Genomic DNA, 11,506 nt, shown 5'->3' on the forward strand with positions numbered 1-11,506 from the left:
TGCCGAAAATAAAAATTAAGAACCCATCATACTTTTCCACAATTACATATGCCGAGAATGAAAATTAAAAACTCATCGTACTTTTTCACCATTACAAAAAATAAGGTAGACTTGTGAATACAAAATTTATAATTTTAAGTTACTAACTAAGAAGGGGTTGCGGTAAATAGAAAATCAGTGAAGAAGTACCTTTAAAACCATTCAATCAAGTTGAATAGGTGGTTGATGAAGGCGACAACAACAACTAGGAAAGATGATGGATAATAATATGGAAGACTTAGATTAGGGTTTTTTTTTTAAAAAAAATTCCTTTTTAGTTTAACACTTTTTAACTTTACAAAATTATTATTTCATTTTTCCTTAGAGTTCGGTCGGTTCGGTTTGGGCGGTTTCTAGAAACTCAAGTCGAGGCCAAACCAGACCGATTTTAGGTTGTTCGGTTTTTCGGCCGGACCGAGTCGAACGGTAATCGGTGCGGTCCAAAAATCGATTGGTGCGGTTCGACTTGGTTTGGTTCGGCCAATTGGTTCGGTTTTTGCTCAACCCTACTTAGGAGTCATAATTTGAGTCTATCTAGAAGAGTCTAAGTTCCTATAAAAGGAAGTCAAGTCTGTCATGTTATTCACTTTTCAGAAAATAATGAATCAAGTTATCGTTTTTCGCTTTATTTTATTAGTTCTTCATTTATGTTTTAATTTTCTTTTCAATTTCTGTTGCGTCTACATCACTTCCCTTACATAGAACGACGAATGAGAGAGAGAGAGAGGGAGAATCCAAAGTGGTGGTCGGAGACGGTGGTGAAAATGAAAATTGAGGAAAGCGGTGCTCCGTGTCCGGTGAAGATGAAAATTAAGGAGTAAATCTTTGAACTTAATGTTAGATTGCCATTGCCCTCTAAAATTTGATTCAAAGTGGATTAGCTAAATCACCCACAGGGATGAGACCGTGAGAAAGAGTTTGGGCAGCTTTTTTTCTCTCTCCTAACTGAAGAGAGAGAGAGAGTGAGTAAAACAGTCTACATGTTTGACTAAGAAAGAAGCTGTTTCTTCTCTTTTTCCTTCTTCCTGCCTTAAACCTTCATCAAAGTAAATTCTGATCACCACCACCTTACAATGATTACCTACATATTTATGTGAATTCTGAGATACCATCTACTAAATTTCTGCTAAAAATCGAAACTTAAAACTTGGGTGAAGGTTTGAACATTCTTCTTTTTCAGGAAAGATTAAAATTTCAACTCAATTCAATCTAATCCAGTCCAAATCCAATCATGGGTCTTTGTCTTTCAACCACCAAAGTCAGTGGTTCTAATAGCAACGCCAGCGCCGGCGCCACCACCACCACCACAATTAGTAAGAACCAGAAAGAGAATACCCGAACCTCTACATCAACAACACAACAAAACCCATCTCGACAAACCCATAAACAGAAACCCCATGAAACCCATAAAAATCGCTCTCAACAACCACACAAGGAAAAAGGGGGAAATTCTAAGAAATCAAGTGGAATTATACCGTTTGGGAAGCGAACAGATTTTGGGTATAATAAAGATTTTGATCAGAAATATATGATTGGGAAATTGTTAGGTCATGGGCAATTTGGTTACACTTTTGTTGCTACTGATAAGATTAATGGAGATCGAGTTGCTGTCAAGAGGATTGATAAAAACAAGGTATTATCTTAATTCCATATTAGTTCTTGTTGTTTCTTGAACTGAGTTTGTTAGAATTTAAAGGGTGATTTTTTGCTTTTGAATTTTTTGTTTTGATTGGTTAAATTTAGGCCTTTAGAATCTGTTTAACTTGAAATTGGATGAACAGTTATGGTGGGTAATCATGGAATTGAGTATTTGAGTGCTCAGATTTTTTATTAAATTTGGGTGTTTGAAGTTGATTCAGAGATTTGATTAATGGATTTTATCACTTCTCATGGTTTTAATAGGACAATTGTGGAATCTATGAGAGAAGGTACTTGTAGTAGTTGTTAGTAGATTAGGGCTGATTTCCGACCTAAACTTCACTCGAAAGAATGTTTTAACGTAAATTTTGTTTGAATGTGAATAACTTATTCACTTAAGATGTTGATGCTAGTATCTATTTTGTCGCAGATGGTTCTTCCAGTCGCTGTTGAAGATGTTAAACGAGAAGTGAAAATATTGCAAGCTCTCACAGGCCATGAAAATGTGGTTCAATTTCATGATGCCTTTGAAGACGATTCTTACGTGTACATAGTAATGGAGTAAGTATTTTATAGCTTCAAATGCCTGATAGTGCTTTAAAATATAAACTACACTAACTCTTGTATCAAATAATAAAGAAAGAGATTAATTCGCAGATTCTTCTACTTTTAGTCATGTCAAAGTTGAGAATCGATGGTAAAAGACCATGCATTTTTCTAGTTTACTTTGTTATTTGGATATGAAATGTGTACATTATACCAAAAATATCAACTATAACATTCATTAAATCTAAAAAAGGGCAATCTTCAGCCTTTGGGAACATTGTTGAAGTTTTAATCGTAGCAAATAATTTGTTGAAAAAAAAAATAATTCTCGGTCTTCTAATATTTCTATGTAGCAATTTGCAAACGGGAAACTAAGTTTTATGGCACTAAGCCTTATTTCCGAATTAGGTTATTTGGTTGGTTTTTCGTTTTACCTTTTTCCCACCGATGTTTTTGAGCTATTTTTATCTTTGAAATTGTCGAGAATGTGCTTCGTGATGCTATTGGTACCACCTTTTAGATATGGTTTCTTACTGTATTATGTTATATAGGTTGTGCGAGGGTGGTGAACTACTTGACCGGATACTGTCCAAGTAAGACTACTCAACTTTACAGAGTAAATTCCATTTGTCATCTTAGGTCAATTCAAACTGTACTTTCTTATTATCCGTGTACCAGTGGTATAGTCATATTTATGCTACTAACCCGAAAAATGGATTCTCTTTACACAGAAAAAACAGTCGTTACACTGAGAAAGACGCAGCAATAATAGTGAGGCAAATGCTCAAAGTTGCAGCTGAATGTCATTTACATGGTTTGGTGCACCGTGACATGAAACCAGAGGTAATGTCCGACTGAACTAAAACCTAGAACATCCTAAGTCTTTTCTGCTTGAAATAATATGCTTTTTCTTAGTGTCAGTTTCTTACTCGGGGATATGATCATTTGTAGAATTTTCTTTTCAAGTCGGCTAAACTGGATTCACCTCTGAAGGCCACAGATTTTGGTTTATCGGACTTCATAAAGCCAGGTTGGTAGATAACTTTTGCTGAGATTTAAGAACTGAATGTTTTGTTAGTCGGATTTTGAATTAGATTTTGCAATTCAATAATCTCTTAGAAAACAACGTTTGCCAAGCCAAGATTCGTTAAAACAAGTGAGCTAAGTCCTAATCTTCTAGTATGCTGGGTTGTGCTCAATAGAGATATCTTAAGCATTTTCTTGTTTTTCATGGCTGTGATCAAAATGCAGGAAAAAAATTTCAAGATATTGTTGGAAGTGCTTATTATGTAGCACCAGAGGTACTAAAACGTAGATCAGGGCCCCAATCGGATGTATGGAGTATCGGTGTAATTACATATATTCTGCTCTGTGGGAGGCGCCCATTTTGGGATAGGACTGAAGATGGTATATTTAAGGAGGTAAGATACATTCCCAACTTTGAACTTCTTTTGACGTTCTAGGTAGTAAAAATTTGCATAAACAATACCAACAAAGAAAAAAAAGTAGAAAAATAGGGATGAACTTGTAAAGTGGCTGCATTGATATGGATATACAAAGATATTCTTAAGTATTGGCCGATTATGGATTTTAACATGAAACGCTATAGTTGAATGTTGTAATTATCATCTTACCTTACGCTTTCATGCAGCTTATGATACACTAATTCTTATGTTCCATCCATGATTTATAATAGGTCATGAAGAACAAGCCCGATTTTCGTCGAAAGCCATGGCCAAGTATTAGCAATAGTGCGAAAGATTTCATCAAGAAATTATTAGTGAAAGATCCTCGTGCCAGATTGACTGCTGCGCAGGCCTTGTGTATGTATTTGATGTTCTGTCATATCTCTCTATCCCTCTTGATTAACACTTTGAATTGCTCCAACCACAAATATATATATATATATATATATATATATATATATACATAACCTTACCTGTCATTATGAAAATCATTTTTCAGCACACCCATGGGTTAGAGAAGGTGGAAATGCCTCTGAGATCCCTGTCGATATATCTGTACTATCTAACATGCGACAATTTGTGAAGTATAGTCGCTTAAAGCAATTCGCGCTCAGGGTATGTCATTTTGGCTTTGGTTTGACCATTTCTAGAATTCAATGTGTTAAACTTCTTCTAAGTTTCAATTTCGTACTGTATTATAAGCAGGCCTTGGCGAGTACACTTAACGAAGATGAGATAGCTGATCTGCGGGATCAATTTGATGCTATCGATGTAGATAAAAATGGGTCTATTAGTCTTGAAGAAATGAGACATGTATGCATCTTGATTCCTGTCACTTGTTTTTTCGGTTATCAACTATTACTTTTTACTTTTTCTCGTTCAACGAAATAGCAACAACTTCAAAACTTTTATATTTTAATTTCCTTATTTTTACATGGTTATTCCTGTTTTCTAAGCAGGCCCTAGCAAAAGATCTTCCTTGGAAAACGAAGGGGCCACTCGTTACGGAGATTCTTCAAGCGGTTCGTATTTTTCCCTAATAATTCATTGCTGAGTTTTTGTTTTCTTAATAGTTTTCGTAGTACTTTATTTGCTCTAAAAACTCTAATAATTCATTGCTGAGTTTTTGTTTTCTTAATAGTTTTCGTAGTACTTCAGAAAATATGGAGCCTAAATGAAACTCGAAAACATTAATTAGAAACTTTGTGGTTAATGTTTTGGGGATGTGAAACAGATTGACAGCAACACAGATGGGCTTGTGGACTTCTCCGAATTTGTTGCAGCTACCCTACATGTACACCAGCTAGAAGAACACGACTCGGAGAAATGGCATTCACTATCTAAATTTGCTTTTGAGAAATTTGATGTGGATCGAGATGGTTTCATCACACCGGATGAACTAAGGATGGTTAGGGTCCTTATTTTAAGTTCTAAGACACATAGCTTGATATTTTCTTTTACTCTATAGTTAGTATATAACCGAGCTTCCTGCCTTTTGATTGATGATGGGGAATATTGAAAATAACTTTCCTGTTATTCTATGCAGCATACTGGACTTAAAGGCTCAATTGACCCACTTTTAGAAGAGGCAGATATCGACAAAGATGGGAAGATAAGTTTACCGGAATTCAGAAGACTTTTAAGAACAGCAAGCATGAGTTCACGAAATGTCCCAAATTCGCCCCGTCTCAGAAACTCTCGTAAGTTATAGATTGTATTGGTAGACCGTTATATATTAGTAGATTAAAAATAATAGAGAAGAAAAAACGGCAGAGGAAATGAAACTATACACTCTCAATCTTATCTCGTTCCGCTTCCCCTATGGTCGGATTCAGGGGATCAAAGGTGAAAAATGAAATCTATTTGTTTGATGGAAATCACACCAAGCTCCTGAAAACAATTTACGTCAAAAGGATAAAGTTTTTCGATAGGTGATTCTTATGAAATTTGTTCTACCTTGTATTGTACAGAAGATTTATAAGTTATTTACGCAAAGATGTTAGTCGGTCAATTCTGTTACTGCTTTTACTATTTTGATCATAAATACTTCCAAGTGATCAGAGTTCTAAATATAATTCCAATTTAAGAAAATTTTTTTTACGGAAAATTGGTTAAACCTCCGTATAAAACTTTTTTTTCGGTAAGAAAGAATCACTCAAGTTTTTCTAGTCTTCCGCTCCTTGTGGCATTATGGTAAGATCAATGTTGATTCTGAGAACAGACATCAAGACTATTTTCGACTCTTTTTACAATCCGATTTTGTCAAAAAATCAATTTTGCACAAGAGTTGTAGGTAAACCTATTTCCTAGACCTCTACAGTTCCAAGAAATGTAATTCTAGAAGGAGCAGAGTTTAGCATTGTGACTGAGAGAAAGAGAGGGCTCTAATATATTCTTCACTTTTAACATAAAAATATAAAAACATGCTCACTAAAACAGAAAATATTAAACCACAAGACAGAAACTAAACTTTTATTCATTCACTTGTATGCTTTTCTGTCAATTACATTTCAAAGTATGGTGATTCCACCAAACTCCCTTAATCTCATTACCGTTCATATATTACACTATGTTCAACATTACTGCCGATATTTTTCTTTCTTCCACAAATTAAAATACATCAGATGGTTATTATTTGATTATGTTGGACAATACCTTTACGACATTTGAGACGTTTTGCACCCTTCTACGGAGGTAGATCAGAAATCAATGTCGAGAACCAGGATAATAATACCCGAAGAATAGGACGGCGAACACAAAGAACACGTGAGAGAATCAGAGTATCAGTTTGGATGTGGGAAGTATTACTACTTAGTTATCAGATTTTGGAGCATCTCCAACACTATTGGAAGAGCTATCTTGTAAACCTCGAGACGAATACCTGCTCAAACAGCTCTCCTCTCTAACACACCTTTCTTTTGCTTGTGACTTCTTGCCTTTCCTTTCTGCACACGAAGCTTCCTGCAAACATTTGGTTTAATCCAACATTTTCTTTATTTGCTTCTACATGTAATAAAACTATTTCTATTTAGCTAGAGAACTATTGCAGTTGGGGGAGGAATCAGCTCGAGGACCGAATAGGGGTCAACCCAAATGCTGCCAATCCGAGCCTAGCGCTTTGGCCGAGTTCTCAAAGACTCAAACATAACAACTAACTAGGGCAGGGGATCGGCGTCTGAGTGGCTTGGGCTACCCCAATCCAGATCAGATCCATGAGTTACTCTGGTGGATAGGTCAGTCCTAACTACTTGGCTAGAGAATAAGTTGAAATTCACCTGGTCTGCGGTAGATCCAGGTGTCTTAAGTTCCAGCTCAGTGGCCACATCATTTGAATCGTCACTTTGTTCATTATTGATGGCTCTTTGGCGATCAGATGACTTGCTTTTCGAATCTTGCTTGCTTGAAGTATGTGACCTACTACTTGGCTGCATATGTGGCGTAACATAATGGGCGGATAGTTGTTCCATATGGGGATTACCTGGGCCTGAGAACGGGACATAGGTCGAACAAGGATTTGGAATTGCACCAGGAGTCGGATTTCTAAAGAAGGGGAATGGTTGAAGAGATGGGTGCATAGGAATCGGGCCGGCAGGAACAGGAACTGGTACATGGTATGGATATGTATGTGGGCCCATCACAACTGAAGGATCCATTGGAGCCCAAGGGAACATAACCCTCAGTCTTTGCTGATATTGGATGTTAAGATTGTCAATATCAGATTTCAAAGATGCCTTTTCTTCTCTCAGTTCGTTCTTCTCCTGAGTCAACTGTTCAGTGAACAACAATAATTGTCAAAATAGAACACAAACTTCGCCTAGAAATTAACTTTATTCCTCACAGTTACCTCATTTGATTCTTCTGAAAGTGTTGAATATTCTTCTTTAAGTTTGTTAACTTGAGCTGTCAAATCTTTTAGGACTTGGATTGTGTCAGCTAGAATGGTTGCCTTGTCATTTTTGGGCCTATCAGGATCTGCAAGTTCAAAATCACTATCAGCTATCAAGTTATCCTCCGGCATATAAGACATCAAAAATCAAATCTTTGGTAAATATTTGATAAGTCAAATCTTTAAGTGCTAAATCCATAAGAATTATATCTATATTGCAATAGGAGTAGCACATAAATATCCAGAAAACAAGATACATCTTATTACCAAGTGCATTTCCGAGCTCCAAAAACTGCTCATTGAGTCGATCCCTCCTTAATTTTTCTCTGTCAGCTTTCTGAACTTTTCTTGCAGCAATGGAATCCTTGACTTCAGCTTCCGGCCTTTGACTACAAAATGAGGAAAAAAAACCCTTGATAATTAATTGTCAGCAAACAAAGTAACTTGAGAGTAAGAACGTGCACGATACAAACAAGTTCAAGCAAAGCAATCAATAGTCCTAATGCATGCGATTAGTAATAATCTTAACCCTTCATTGATATGTCACGAATATCTGGCATTTTCCATAGACAGCCCAAGTTCTACTTAATTTCTGGTTGCTTAGGTTCAATAATATGACCTAATCTGTAAGATACCCACACAAGTTCAGCAATATAGAGTATGAACATTATGGTTTGCTGGTCTGGTTCATGCAATTCCAGATCAAACAGCAATAGAAAAGCCGAAGTTATTCAGTGAAGATAGGCTAGCTATTCAAGTCATTCAAAATTCAAATAACTGCCTAGACCTTAATTGAAGTAATATTAATAAAAGTAGTACTCATTAACTAAAATTTCAACTAGAATGTCTTTAGACTCTTAAAGCCCTAATTCTCTACAATGGCAAGAATCCACTTCCCAAGTTACTGCAGTCAACTGATAAACCTAAAAACCCTAATCTCCATATCTATCACATATACCCTTCCAACAACAAATAACATCAAAAGAGTCAGAAGAAGAACAAAATAGCTAACAATGTGAAAAACATATGTTGAAATGGCAAAATCAATACCAAATACTTGACAGAAGTAACCAGAAAATAACAATTTAGGTCAAAATTATTAATCAAACTACTACAAAACCTAGTTAAAAGTGAAGAATCGGTGAATATGAACCTGGATTCAGGGAATGAGGTTTGTAATCGATTGGAAGGCAAGCAAAGATCAGGATGAGGTTGATGAAGATCGGAAACGGGGATATTTGATTGAACAGACTGACAGAAAGCACTTGATTTCCATTGATCCATCTAAATGTTCAAAAATTAAGGGGAAAGAAATCTAGGGTTTTCGAGAATTCCGATCAAATATCCTTCGCCCCCAACCCAATTATGGTGTCGTTGTCAATCGTGCTATCCACGAGGATAATGCACTTACTGTTGTCCGTAGATATCGAAAAAGATTGAAGAGAATAGGGGGTTGCCTCTAAAGGCATCCCTCCTTTTTACTCAGACTTAGCCTTCCCTGTTGGCTCTTCTCGTGGCCTTCGGACTGGTCTTAGTCCGTGTTGTTCAGTGTTCAAGCCTAGAGCGGATTAGGGCTTGGTCCATAGGGCGCGAAAAGATACATTATACGAGCCTTTCACATTATATGAAATAGATACATTAAAAAAAGGATAAATTTTGTAGTGTATATAGATCTTCCTACAAAAAGAAAATTGATGTCGAACATGGTCATTGCTTCTAGGGGAATGGTCCTTGCTTCTGGAGACATAAGTGTGTTCGGCTACCTAGATATCAAATAAAGAAAGCATGCACTGCTAGGCACGAACAAAACCTTGTTCTAGGCACGAACAAAATTTTGTTCTAGGCACGACACAACCCTGCTCGGCTAGGCACGAACACAACCCTGCTCGGCTAGGCACAAACACAACCCTGCTCGGCTAGGCACGAACAGAGACTTGATTCGTCAGACACTAAAAGCTCTATGAGAACAGGATCCCAAACCCCATGCTTTTATATATAAAAAAACCTGAAGGTCCTGCTCCGAAGACACAAATCACAAGACATTGTCGTGATAGTTCGGCTAATATTAATGTTGTTGTTAACTCCTCACAACTTGTGTTAGCATCTGTGTTCCATATGTCCTCCCAGGGTTGAATAGAGGATCCCGATAAAGGTAGAATAGGTGTCAGAGCTCGAGACTCAAGATAAAAAAATAAAGTACATTCAGTGGGAATTTTATAAATAGGTAAAGTTCCAGTACGCAATAAATTATAATTAGGCAGAACAAAGTTAAAAGCATAGCATAATTTTATTATAGAAGAAATTACCTTAGAAACCGAAAGAGAAAAAAAAAGTCTGATGTGAGAGTTGTCCTACAGACGAATACTCAAAGCGTAGGGGAAGAGCCAGACAAAGTAAATAAGCATAAATCTAGAGTTGAAGGAGAGGAAGACGAAACAAGTATGACCCCGAAGCAAACATTCACCCCTCGTTGACATCGAAAAGGATGAGGTCTTCAGCAGGGACGGTGTAAGTTAGTGGGCAACCCAGGTTATAGATTTCGTTGGTAGCCATTTGCTTTAGCATGCATTTGGTCAGTAGTCCATTGTCTAAACATGATTTCCATGGATAACTCTTGAAGACATCATACATTATAGATTTATGTTTTGCCCGGCCAACTTCCCTTCGATTTGCGAAACACGACAGTGGGGGCGACAAGAAAGCAACGAGTAGTCAAGAAAAGAGTACATAAATCTTAAGATTTGGAAAGGGTCAGTGTGAAAAAGGTCGTTACTCCAAGAAGTGGTAAGCGTCTCTATTTATAGATGTTCCGAAAGCAGTAAATGCTTCCATCTGAGCAGAAACATTCATGCATTGACATATGCAGTAACATCAAATGGAGACGAGTCCCAAGGAAATGTCTATACCACCTCAGAATCTGCAGACAAGAGTTGGGTGGCAGATGAATGAAATAGTGGTCAACAGAAGGGGTCTACTAAGAGTCATACTTCGGTAGCACGATTATTCCTCCCAGGAACAACGAAATAGAAGCATAATAACAGCGCAATGGAGAACTTAACAAAATTAGAAATAAAAACCTAATTTATTGATTAGAACCAAGTGTTCAAGAAGTACAAATTAAAAGACAAAAAGAAAGGTCAGTTGTAGAATTCTTCTACCTACCCAAAAAGATTGGCAATAGCGTCGAGAGAAAGTTCGGCCCGAGGAACCTGATTATCATGTTCAGCTTGGAACAAACAAGCACACTCCAAGCTTTTTGTTAAACTAATCAACCGACTATTGACTGACGAGCAGTTCAAACTCGTCTGAGGTTTTAAACTAGTCCACTACCAGGGCTAGGGGTGGGAATCGAACAAAAATGAGATGCATGTCCACAAGTCAGTCTCTTGGCAGTAAACAAATGGAAGTTACAAAATTGGAGTGCACTTTACACGATATTTATGGATTTGTTGTTGAAGAAAATCTCTTGTTTATGTTGTTTTCTGGTAAAATTACATGTGTCATCCACTAAAATAATGACACGTAAATTTTTTTTCTCATTTTGTTTCTTTCTTCAAACTGAAATATTCTCTCTCTCCATTACTTTTCTAATTTTTTTTTCTCTCCAAATTCTAATTTTTCTCTCGCTAAATTTTATTCTTGCTCCTTATTATCTCTCCAGAGTTTCTCCATTTTTTTCCTTTCGCACATATTTATCCCTCCAATCTCAACTAATTTCTTTTTCTTTTTACAATTTTTTTCTCTTCAGATTTTTTATTTTTTAAAATTTATAATTTTCTCACAACGTACTTTATTCTTCTTATCATTTTCTATTCTACGTAAAATGAATTCAGATTATAATGAGACATAACTCTCATTCCGAAATTATATATAAAAGTTAATTTTTTATAAATAATGAAAACAAAGTACAATGTTAGATAATAAAGTAGAG

General features: G+C 36.4%; 2 protein-coding genes across 2 annotated transcripts; one reads left to right on the forward strand and one right to left on the reverse strand.

The window, feature by feature from the left end:
- Window positions 1-624: 624 nt before the first annotated feature.
- LOC147538633 (calcium-dependent protein kinase 28-like) lies at window positions 625-5,700 on the forward strand. Its single transcript, XM_086639811.1, has 12 exons — window positions 625-1,672; window positions 2,108-2,238; window positions 2,775-2,816; window positions 2,955-3,066; window positions 3,175-3,253; window positions 3,475-3,644; window positions 3,920-4,046; window positions 4,189-4,304; window positions 4,395-4,502; window positions 4,649-4,711; window positions 4,924-5,097; window positions 5,236-5,700. The coding sequence occupies exons 1-12, from the start codon at window positions 1,271-1,273 to the stop codon at window positions 5,398-5,400; spliced, it is 1,689 nt and encodes a 562-aa protein (XP_086495937.1). The 5' UTR covers window positions 625-1,270; the 3' UTR covers window positions 5,401-5,700.
- Window positions 5,701-6,134: 434 nt separating this feature from the next.
- Window positions 6,135-9,097, reverse strand: LOC147538634 (transcription factor bHLH121-like). Its single transcript, XM_086639812.1, has 5 exons — window positions 8,729-9,097; window positions 7,843-7,964; window positions 7,534-7,661; window positions 6,965-7,456; window positions 6,135-6,650 (listed from the first exon to the last, which is right to left on the reverse strand). Exons 1-5 carry the CDS (start codon window positions 8,857-8,859, stop codon window positions 6,501-6,503), a joined length of 1,023 nt encoding a protein of 340 aa, XP_086495938.1. The 5' UTR covers window positions 8,860-9,097; the 3' UTR covers window positions 6,135-6,500.
- Window positions 9,098-11,506: the final 2,409 nt, after the last annotated feature.

The sequence above is a fragment of the Eschscholzia californica genome, unplaced genomic scaffold (assembly GCF_041429995.1).
Source record: "Eschscholzia californica isolate CP2 unplaced genomic scaffold, dmEscCali1.0.p SCAF_5, whole genome shotgun sequence".
NCBI lineage: Eukaryota > Viridiplantae > Streptophyta > Magnoliopsida > Ranunculales > Papaveraceae > Eschscholzia > Eschscholzia californica.